Genomic DNA, 11,284 nt, shown 5'->3' on the forward strand with positions numbered 1-11,284 from the left:
TACAGCAGTACATAAGGACAGACACACAGAGACACACGCTTGTAAAGATTCGCCAGAAAACTGTACAATATGGACGAGATGTAATGAAACACCCACCCAGTGTCAGATCTACGGCCACAAGAGGGCGACATAACGCTATAATGTTTGACCCTTCCCCACAGAGGTTAACAGATACTGTGACGACAGTACTCGCCCAAAAGCGTGCAGTCACTCATGACGGATACACTGTGAATAATTGATGCTTTTCAGAGTCACAAGCACCATGTGTGCTTCACTAATAGCTCCTACTACTACTGTAAAGGTATTTCTGCATGCATGCTGTGGAGAATAACCTTATCATGATGATGATGATTAAAAGTTTCATACAACACAATCTTCAATCATTGTCCTTGGCAATATGTGCCAGCAGCCATGTAGACTATTCATGCGTTGCTGTGCTTGTTTATTAAGCTGTCAATCAAGAAAATAGTAGTAATAGAAAAAGCACACTTATTTACTCCACAGCTAAAAAAGTGGAAAATAACAGCCTTATATGTTGTCGGGTGGGAGCACAGTGCAGAATGGCTTTTCAAAAACTGTCATTAGCCCTCCGCTCCATTTTCCCACAACAGTGACTTTTTTTAACTTACAAAATGGGATGATTGATATTTTTTAATTCCTTGGTCTCTACTGTTGTGACAACCTTCATCTGGCTGCTATTGTGTGGCTTCGCAAAGTATAATCAAAAGAATGCGCTTTTTTACCAGCGGAGCTCCAATCTCATTTCAAACCTGAACGGAGAAAAGGATCAATGGGAGACAGAGGCAGCAGCGAAAACTGGGGACAATTTTACAAGATTTAATTTATTAACTATTATACAGTTCACATAAGGCCTTCATCTTCAAACACTATTCTCAGTCAGACAAATTCCATGGTTTGATTCTGGTGCACAGTACATCAACTTTCACGTTGCAGCTATTTTCACTTCAGTATTGGTTTTCTTCTAATTTCACGTTTTAAAACAGGGAGGGAGGCTTTCGTCCTTCTCCCCTGGTGTGTGCGCATGTGTGTGTATGTGTGTTTTGTTTTTTTTTAAATCATGCACTAAACTCAGGTGGCCTCGAACCATTCACAAAATTGTAAAAATGGACTTTCAATCATTGAAATACACACTAGAAATGTTTTCTACCATTGACTAAAAGGTGGTGTCCCCCTCCCCTCCCCCCCCAAACATACAAATAAACAACCATCATAGAGTAGTACGCACTCACTTTTTTTTTGCCTCAGCAGGATCTGCCGAGGATGGGCATCGAGAGCGATGCCGTAACATTTATATACTCCAGGGAATCGTGTTGTCTGGTCGGTTCTGCGCCAGGTTCAGCTGCAAGCACTGCACGGTTTGAGGAAAGCCCTCATTTTATACTCCTGACGAACAGGTAAAATGACTGACTTCCAACAGCATCATGATCCCAAAAAGTACCAGTAATTGTTGATCCTAAATATTCATACAGTTGATCCCACTATTCTGTGGTCATAGCAACCGAGAACTACAGCAGAGCCGCAGTCCTCTGGTCCACATCTTCCACCTTCATTGAAAGAGACAGTGCTTCCTCTCATGGACTTAACCGTTATTAAAGTTGTTAGGCCTTCATTATCAGTGCTGCTTGTTTTCAGCGAAAATGAAGGACGATATTGCAGCACAAAACTAATCAACTAGAGCAAGTAAACTGCCACGGGTGCTTCCTGAACGTCTCGATCCGCAGGTACTTCACTTCCACTGGTCATTGTGTTTCAATAGCAGGACTAGCAGTGACAGTGCGTTGAGAATACTAAACCTTCAGAGTTAATAGTACACGGATACAAAGCGCTCGGTTTGATAAACAGCCACAGCAACACGTCCGGAAACCTATCATGTTTCAAGTGTTTGGTTTACGTGGACAACAGATGCTAGCGTAAAATTTGCATGTATGGCGTTGCTGGGTTACACATTCAAAATGGCAAAAGTTTTCTCCTTCACTTGACCGACGGCAGGCAAAGCCTTCACTGATATTCCAACGGCCTAATCGAACTAAGCATCCCTATATACGCCCACTCTGATCGACCAACAGCTAGAAAAGAGGACAAACAAAACGAGTTTTTCACATGGCTGGATGAATGAGGAACACGAGCGGATTTGGATTTCCCACCGACCTAAAATGGGAAACCCCCACCCACCCACACCGGATCCACTTTTTTTCCTTTTCTTTTTTTTTTTTTTTTTTTTACAAAAAGGATCTTGTTTCACAAGCCTGTACTGATGCCACACTTGACCACTACACAAACAAACATGAACAATGAATCCGTGTGGCATTTCTTCATATTTAAACACTACACTATTAAAAAAAAAAAAAAAAAAAAAAAAGTGCTTCAGATAAGTTTGTGGATACAAAAAACACGTCTGATGTAAACAAAGTTTGATCTGCCAGAGCTCTGTCGTGGCAATGGGTATGGCTGTTTGAGCTGTGAAATTAAAATCACGTAAGAAAAAAAACTATGTCAAAAAAAAGAAAAACCCCTTTTGAGGAGAAAAAACCCAACAGTGATCATTAAAGTGCATCCCTGGATGTGTTACTCCCAACCGTTCCCTTCCCTCCCATCCCCATGCTGACCCCTCAAGTAGAGCCGATGACAGAAACCCAAAAGGCAGACACAGAGGAAACTCTGCTATATGGAGCAAACTGCTGCCCAAAGGACCTACAGAGGACCAGACTATAAATCCAGTGGCAGTACTTTCAAGAGAAAAAGAAACTAAAAACAGTTTTTACACATACTAAAAACACGGTGGCCCCAAGTCTTTCTCTTCCAGCTTGGCATAGAGGTCTCTATTTCTTTGTATTATGGGATGAGTGGTGGCTCGCTGTGACCGTGACCTCTGCCCTCCACTTCTCTGACCCGACATCCACTCATCCAGGAGATCAGAGGGCGGAAGGAGCTTCACTGGTAATGGTAGCCTCCGCTCCAACGCACACAAGCATAAACATAATTGGCAGGTTGGGGAAGTTTCTCAGACACTTTCCATCTCCAGTTCTCATAACCTGGGTTGTCCATCATGATCAAAAATGAAATGTGCATGTGCACATTTTTTTCTTTTACTTCTTTTTGTTTTTTACTCTTTTTTTTTTTTTCTTTTAGTGTGTGTTGGTGATAAGGTCCAGCATCATCATGGGCACACATGGTTTCATTGTCTCTCACAGTGTCTCCTGTTCAGCGGGGGAATGGTGGGCGTGGGGGTGCTGGTGGAGGGGAGGGAGCAGAGACTGCAGGGGAGACTGGGGGGTAGTGGGTGGGGACTGCTGCAAGGGGCTGAAGTGAGGGGTGGTGTGAGGTGGAGAGGAGCGGTAACAAGAGTAGGCAGAGCTCCCGCCGAGGGTGGTGGTGGGCGAGGCAGGGAGGCCCCCCAGGCCGGTGGGGGAGTCGAGGAAGGGCTGGTTGTAGAAGAAGAATGCACACTGGTGGATGAAGGTCTCAATGATTGTCTGGTAGGTGCGCGTGGCAGTCAGAGCATCCATGGTGGAGAAGTCTGGCCTCATGAGGGTGGGCCAGAAACAGATGGACAAGTTCTCACTGGTCATCAAGTTCACCCTGTTCAGCTGGCTCACCCTGAGAAAACACAGAAAGGTACACTGACTGATTCCTTCTCATATAGCGGAGGAGGGGTAAAAAACAAGCAAACAAAAAAAAAAATAGATGACAACGCATGAAAGTGATTTAAACCGTAAACAGGGGACTTACTTGTGTAAGTGGTTCGTTACATATTTGAAGACATCATAATTCTCCTTGGGGAACCTCCTCAGGACATCCTTCATGGTATACAGCCTCTGTTCTCTATCACTGATTTCTGCACAAACAGGATGTTTTTTTAAAGACTTCATCACACACAGTGATTTAAAGCTGAAACGTCTCTCTACGCCGTCAGAAAAATGTTTGTCAAGACTAAAACACCTAAAATGGAGCAGCTCTGCCAAAACCTTCCCACCCCTGTTCCTTTCTAAAGAAATAATCTTTTTATGTTCTAGTAAAGACTCTCCCAGCCCAGCAGTGTTTGCTTACTGAAAGCATCCAGTAGGTCCACCTGCAGAGCACAAGGCACCAGGGGCTCAGGCAGTTCAGAGAAGAAGCTTTTGAGGCCTCCAGCCACAGTGTTTATGGAGAAGTCTTTCTCCACTAGGTCTAATCCGTGGTCTGCACAGGGAGAATGACAGTTAACACCCGTCAGTCGTAGCATTCATCGGGAATGAGCAATGAGTTCTGTGTCACTTTCTTCCAGTAACCCTGCTCATGTTTTGATTAGGCAGTCACATAATTACAGCTGGTTCAAACAAGTACGATGAGCAACTCACCCTGCTCAAACTGCCTCTGCATGCTCTCCATCTCCGACTTGTTGCCGCTTACGCGGTACAAACCCTCCGTATTCAGGCCTGAAGGAGAACGAGCGAAGCAGAGAAAAGGGGAAAGACGTGGATGGGTGTCACAGTGGGAAACAAGCAAAGCACAAACACTTCATCAGCCCCTTTGCAAACAGACGAGGCAACACAGACGCCGAAGATTAAACAGATGCTGAAGATTAAACGCACCCTACTATTAATTTCACATTGCATTATGGTCATGAGCAGGTGCATGGGTTTAGGAACTCTGCAGGAATGTGAAGATGATTAATCACTAAAATAAATTCCATAAAAGACCTTTACCAAAAGTACAAATTAAAAACCTGATAAGTGATGAGTGCAGTGAGAATTTCTCTGAATGAAACTTTAAACACAATTAAAGGAACAGCACGAAATAAGCTGTTAATTAACGAGGAAAAAAAGGCACTTACCTGTTGTCTCAATGAAGCGGACACACTTTTCAATGAAGAGAGGGATCGGTCTGTCTGGGGATACCACATTCACCAGGGGGACCCCGAAGTAGTTGCTCTCCAAGGGCTTGGGAATAGCTGGACGGGGCTTTGGTCTAGTTTTCTGCAGGAAAAAAGGCAAAGAACGAAACTCTTAGTATCTCAAAGCAATAATTACGCTGACACCAAGGTGCACTCCATGGCTTCTAACAAAATGTCCAGTCATTACACTAATTTGAAAGCTATGCAACATGACAAATGGCTTTTCTCAATAATAACACACCTTGGCTGTCCGCCGCAGGCTCTTCAGAATGTTCCTCTTCTTTGGGTCTTCGCTCTCCTCATTCACTAGACTTTCACCTTTAAGGGTCCCAAAGTCATCTTCTTTGGACTTTGGAAGAGCTCCCATCTCGTCATCACTGCCTATGAAGCTCGTGCGAAAGCTACTGAACTTGCCCAGCCGCTTAGAGCGGTCACGGTAAAGACGAGGCTTCACGCCAATTGCAGAGAACTTCCTCCTTCGTTCCAGAGAGCTGCTGTCCGCTTCGCTGTCTGAGCCGTTTCCATTGGAGTGCATCCTGTTTGAGTTGCGGATGGTGATGATTTTTCCTTGTGTGCTGTCATGTGGTACCGAGTAGATGATCTCTTCGTTGCTCGGGCGGGGTTTTGAAACGGCGTCAATGGGTTCGGCGTAGTCTGAGGGATCGTATCCCATGTCGCCGCCAGGAACCCAGGTGACAGCAGAGGGTAAGGACCGCCGATGACCCAGCGTGTCGATATATGGGTTACGGCTCATTTTCCGGAAATCGAAAGTGACGCCTGGTTTCACTCTCACTTGGGGGGGTACTTTGTTGTTCAGTTTGTTCTCAAAGTCCCTGATATCAGATATGACAGAGATGTCACTGGAATCTAAGTCGGGCATGTTGAAACCGCTACTGTGAGATGTGAGCGTGCCATCATAGTACGGTGGCGACGGCTCTACGTCGTCCTCGGAATCCAGGAACATAGTGACAGGACTAGGAGAGCTGCAGCGCGGGGAGTAGACATTTTCATTGGTACACGCTTCAGCGACATTATCGTACATGTGCGTGGCCTCCACGATGTTGCGCTTCTCTACTACCTCCATCAGAAACGGATGAAACATTTCTATCCTGTGGAGGCCCCCCACCACCCCTCCAGACCCACAAACCACGCTGTTGAAGCGACCCTCAATCTCATGGGCTAGTTCCTCCCCCTGGATCAGCTGTTCACAGGCATAATCGCTGTCAGTGAGCTCTGCCTGGCTATCTCCGACTGCCAACAGCTGAATAGGGATGATGTCCTGCACCTCGCACAAGAATGCACAAAGGGTCTCCAGGGAGGCCTTTCGGGAGACCGAGTAGACTGCAATGTAGCCGTGCACTAACCTGCTCTTCCTCAAAGTGAAGGAGGCGTGGTATGAAAGCAGAGAGAGCTCTATAGCCAGCTTATGTCCACCAACTGTCTGCTCCAGCAACACGGAGGTGCCGCTATTAGACATGGGCCTGCAGTGCTGATGCATTAAGAAAGGCGACAGGAGCTGCTCGGTGTCGTAGGGGTCTCCACACATTAAGCACATGACAATGCGAAGGTCTGCCTCTGGGACTGGCTGAGAGTCTCGGAGACCTGGAGGCTCAGGGAGGAGAGGTGGGGAGCTGCTACTAAAAGATGTGCTCCTCCTGATATCCAGAAGGCCCCTCAGCACCTGGTTTATTTGGGTCTCACTTATGTTATGGCCGTAGCCCACACCGGGGGAGGCGGGGTCTAAAAAGCTACACTGCAATCTCCTTGCAAACTGCTGCCCCTGTGTTATCAAGTTTAAGGCAGTGTCACCACCTATATCAACGTATGATCCTACACCTCGTTTAGTGACTAAAAGCAGTGAAGTCGGCAGCTGTGCTAGCTGGCTATCTCTTCGGCCCAGAGTTGACTCCCTAAGTCGCTCGAGGCTTTCCACCACATAAGAAAGTGATTCTTTTGAATTATACAAACACAAACACCCATGAGGAGTGAAAGTGGGGGTGTAGAAAGAATTTACCGGAAGACGTACATTTCCGTCAATAGGTCGCAGCGTCAGTTCGTACATCTTCCCGTCTAACACATACCAGTCATCGTTTGTGCAGAGAGCTCTAATCTCATTGGCAAATTCTCTGGCTAGTCCATCCTTCCCAAGTATAACGAGGTTTATTCTGTCAGCCTTGGTGTCCCCAAAATGAGCTTTCACGTCAAAAAAGGGGTAATGGGAGGGGAAACGTGATGCTAACAGCTGCTCAATCTTAGAGTCTACGCAGTGTGGACTGCTAGGGCAGGTCTCCTTGGTGGGATGATAGACGAAGTGGATATGTTTTAATACCAAAGCATCTCTTTCAGCAGGAAGCTTCTGTAGTGCCTTGAACCTCTGCTCCTCCCCAAGAACCTCTTGGATTGCCCCCATCTTCTCCTTGCTGGGTTTAGCATCCACTTCAAGCTCATAAAAAAGCTCAGAGTATTCCAGCAGAAGCTCCTGGAAGTCTTCTTTAGCACGGTCAATGATCTCCTTCTGGTGCCGATTATAGAGATCCAGGTATTCTGGCTCCTCAAGCCACTGGTAGAACTCTTCATTCATGATGAAGCTCCGGGCCTCCTCCCAAGGTTTACCAGGTGTTACGAAGGGGGAGGAAGCCAGTCTCTGCTTAAACTCCTGCCTCATCTCCGCCCGTTTGCACTCATTGCGCAGATGCTCCAGGTGGGCATTAAAAATTTCTTCTGCTTCAGCAGTCTCCAACAGGTCAGAAGGGATTCGCTCATCTTCCATGTTGTCGATGTGAGACGTATCCTCCCATGGCGAGTCCTCCAGAACAACAAACCAGTGGGTGAAGTGTTGCTTGGACTCAAGGACTTTCTGTACCCCAGACCAGCTCAACTGATCAATCTCATCCAGGTCAGGCACTAAAGAGCTAAGTGCTAAAGGAAGAGTGCTTACGTATATTTTCCGACGCCTCTCAATATGTTCCTGCTTCAGACGGTAGACATGCTGCTGAAAAAGTTTCTTGCATTTAGCCGTTCCCTCCAAGAAGACATATTCTTTGTACTCTGGGGAGTTGTTCATGCGTCGACTGGTGTTTAGCCAGGTTTCATTATGATTCTTTACTATACGGTTGATTAGCCATTCATAGCGATCCTTAGCAGAAGCTATCTGCTGACTCTGGAGTTTTAGGGCCTCAAAGTATGGGATGATCTTAGGCTTGCCCCTGCTCTTGTCGATAAGCTGAACCAAAGTGAGAAAGGCGAGGTCCACATTTATGTTTGAGCGTGCCGATGTCTCAACTACCGGTAGACTCTTTTTTGTGATAGCAAAGGTATGTGCATCTTTAATGTAGCGCTCTACTCCTTCGTCGCATTTGGTGAGGACCAGCACAATGGGCTTCTTAGTCTTGCTCAGCTGACCATACAGGTTTGAGACAAATTTCAGCTGGTCGTCAAAGTTTCGATTCATGCCACGGCTTACATCGACACAAAGGAGGAAGCCATCGACCTGCAGCTTACCCTCTGGCATTTGCTTTTGCTCAAAGTCTTGCTCCAGACCTAGCTGATCCGTACAGAAGTACATGAGCTTCTCTGCTGAGGCCAGCTTGGTTGCTGCTGCCCGTTTGATATAGGGCTGCATAGCAGTGCTACGGTGTGGCTGAAACGTCTGGTCATCAATGAATTCGGTCTGCTCCACAACATGCATCCTGCACTCGGGCCCCTCCTCGAGAACCCGTGACACCTCCCCCCAAAATAGGAAGTGATCATTATTGACCACTCGACCCCCAAAGTCGCTGGTGCTCAACACGGACGTGTGATCCAAGTAGAAGTCATCAGCGCTAGGACGCACAAACCTATTACACAAGCAGGACTTGCCAACCCCACATTGTCCCTTCTCTTTCTCTGTTCCGGACAAACCCACCACAATGAGGTTGTAAATGGGCGACCGCGCATCTTGCTTTTTGGCCATCATAGCCTGCTGACACTCATCCTGCCTTAAACAGGCACTGTATGAAGGAGTTCACTTGAATGTTTGTCCATAAAGTTGCTGATCTACAAAGGAGATCAGATTTCTCTTTCGTCTGCTGGGGCTTAAATTATAATAAGACAGCGCCGCAGTGATATGAGCAGACGGTTCTTTCATTCACTCGTTGCATGAATCAGATCCTGTCAAAAGAAACAGAGAACAAAAAAAATGAAATCAGACAAAATAAGCAATCAACCAAAAACTCATTTTGAAATAAAGGGGGGAAACAAAACAGTATGAAAGAGAATGATTGGGCAAATGTCAGGCCCTTCTTCCCCTTAAGCAGCTATAATAATAAAAGTAAATAGCATTATGCTACTTTAAGATGTAAAAATGTACTTGTTAGTTTGAATGAGGCATTTTTTACTTTTATCCTTCTTAACAACAGATGCTATCTATAATAATAATGGAGGCACATATTAATCCATTTTGTGCTTATTCCCTTTGTTTGACAAAGACTGATGAATCCTCTCAATGGTAAATGCCACAAAGAACCCATAACACCAACCAATACTGGTTCTCATTATTTTTAATTGATTTCAAGTTGCCCGACATCACTGCATTAATATTATATGCACACTGGCATACATCCTGCCACCAGCAAAGCGTAATGAAAACAGACATATAATAACAGGAATACCAGCAATGTGGTCTCCTTGCAGGGGGCCAAACACAATCTCAAATAAGGAAGAAGGCTCATTTTTGCACATTCAATTAATGAACTGAATAAAATGGGCAAGTACACTTGACTGCGCTTCATCTAAATTTTTGAATAATCTTTTATCTGATCGACAAATTTATTTAATCGACTCATTTCAACACCGGCTGTACTGATCGCCAGAATTCCTTAAAAACATCTACAGAGGATCAAAAGATGACATTAATCCCTGGAGAAACATGTTGGGAGTGGTACCTTTCCCCCCCTTTTTGTTAAAATGACGACCTCAGCTGATCAGTGAGTGGGGTGACAAGCATTAAAATGACTATGGTGAAAGCGCCTCAGTCAACACTCTTCAGCCTAAGGGAAACAGCAGCTATCTTTAAAAGCATCTTCCCTGACCAAAAAAATGAATGAAGAGCTTATTAAACAGCCTTAGTCACACTTACCATCATTGCCAAAGGGCTACGGACTTGCTCACACCTTTAAGACACTTAATGTTACTGCCAATTTTATGGCACTGACTAATGCTTCCATTATTATTATTATTATTATAGCACTGATGCAATTCTGCTACAATAGTCGGCACATAATGTGATCTAAAAAAAATTTAAAATAAACCATATGCAGAGGTTAATTAATGTGTAATAAGATTTCCTGAGTGAAAAAAATCCTGCATTTAAAAATACAAAACAAAAAAAGCATGAGTCATGAAGAAATATTTAACCTCCCATATGACCATGACTTCATGGTGGGGTCGGAAGCAAACATGGGCAGTCCAAACAGCTCAGCTGAGCAAGGCCTGATATCCAAATGAGCAGACAAGTTCTTTTCAAATCAAGAAAAAAAACCAACCAGCATGCCTTTACCAAAACGCCATCAGCAAAACAGCACACCAAAGTGCCCTTTTAATCAATTCCCTTCACACAACCTACTTTTTTTAAAGCTAAGATTGTGTAACCTTATATGTTCTGCAAAAGGATTAACAGTTAACACGGGCTTGAGGGTGCACAGAGAGGGGTGACCACGCCAGGCCTGCTGTCTACATAATGAAATGGCAGCGCCGGAGAGCCGGGATAGCCTTACCTCCTGCACACCGACAGACAGACAACCTTTCACGGGAATGTATTTACCCAGCTGTCTTGGGGTGTAGCACTCGACAGCTTCGCTAGGAAATAGCCACTAAAGCAGAGCGAGCACGTAGAATACATACCATTGCATTTCTCCCCCTTTCTCCTCTTGCATCTGTCAGGCCAGCTCTTGCCGCAGCCCTCGCCGCCGCCTGATGTGCATAAGCAGCCGCAGAGAATGCACTGTGGGTCGGAACTATTCGCACATGAAACCAATACCTCTACAATTTGTGCGATGTGCTCATCTGAATACAATATCCTTCACCCATGTCTGGATTTCTCCTGTTTTGTTTTTTTCCTTGCACTAATGTTTTAACTGAAATCAAACACGGGAAAGGCAAGAAATAAATATCCCGAACAATAGAACAATCCGATTTCTGTTCCCGCAACGCTTTCTTCACCAGTGCGAGATTGAGACGCGTGTTTAAAAAAAGGAAAAAAAAATCTACTCAGTCGTCTTCTCCTCCCGGTTCACCACGTTGCTTTTTCAATAATTATTCTGTCCATTGTTGTGCCCACATAACGCTGGGCCGGTCGCGCACACGAGACAACGGTGAGTTTGATGCAATCGCCGGTGCTGTTTCGCTTAAGAA

General features: G+C 45.3%; 1 protein-coding gene across 1 annotated transcript; it reads right to left on the reverse strand.

Moving 5' to 3' along the window:
• Positions 1 to 821: 821 nt before the first annotated feature.
• On the reverse strand, positions 822 to 11,124 carry arhgap35b (Rho GTPase activating protein 35b). Its single transcript, XM_004573351.5, has 7 exons — positions 10,775 to 11,124; positions 5,136 to 9,043; positions 4,835 to 4,976; positions 4,359 to 4,436; positions 4,069 to 4,200; positions 3,751 to 3,856; positions 822 to 3,618 (listed from the first exon to the last, which is right to left on the reverse strand). The coding sequence occupies exons 2-7, from the start codon at positions 8,847 to 8,849 to the stop codon at positions 3,207 to 3,209; spliced, it is 4,584 nt and encodes a 1,527-aa protein (XP_004573408.1). The 5' UTR covers positions 8,850 to 9,043; positions 10,775 to 11,124; the 3' UTR covers positions 822 to 3,206.
• Between the last annotated feature and the right edge of the window lie 160 nt (positions 11,125 to 11,284).

The sequence above is a fragment of the Maylandia zebra genome, linkage group LG10, assembly GCF_041146795.1.
Source record: "Maylandia zebra isolate NMK-2024a linkage group LG10, Mzebra_GT3a, whole genome shotgun sequence".
In the NCBI taxonomy this organism is placed as follows: Eukaryota; Metazoa; Chordata; class Actinopteri; order Cichliformes; family Cichlidae; genus Maylandia; species Maylandia zebra.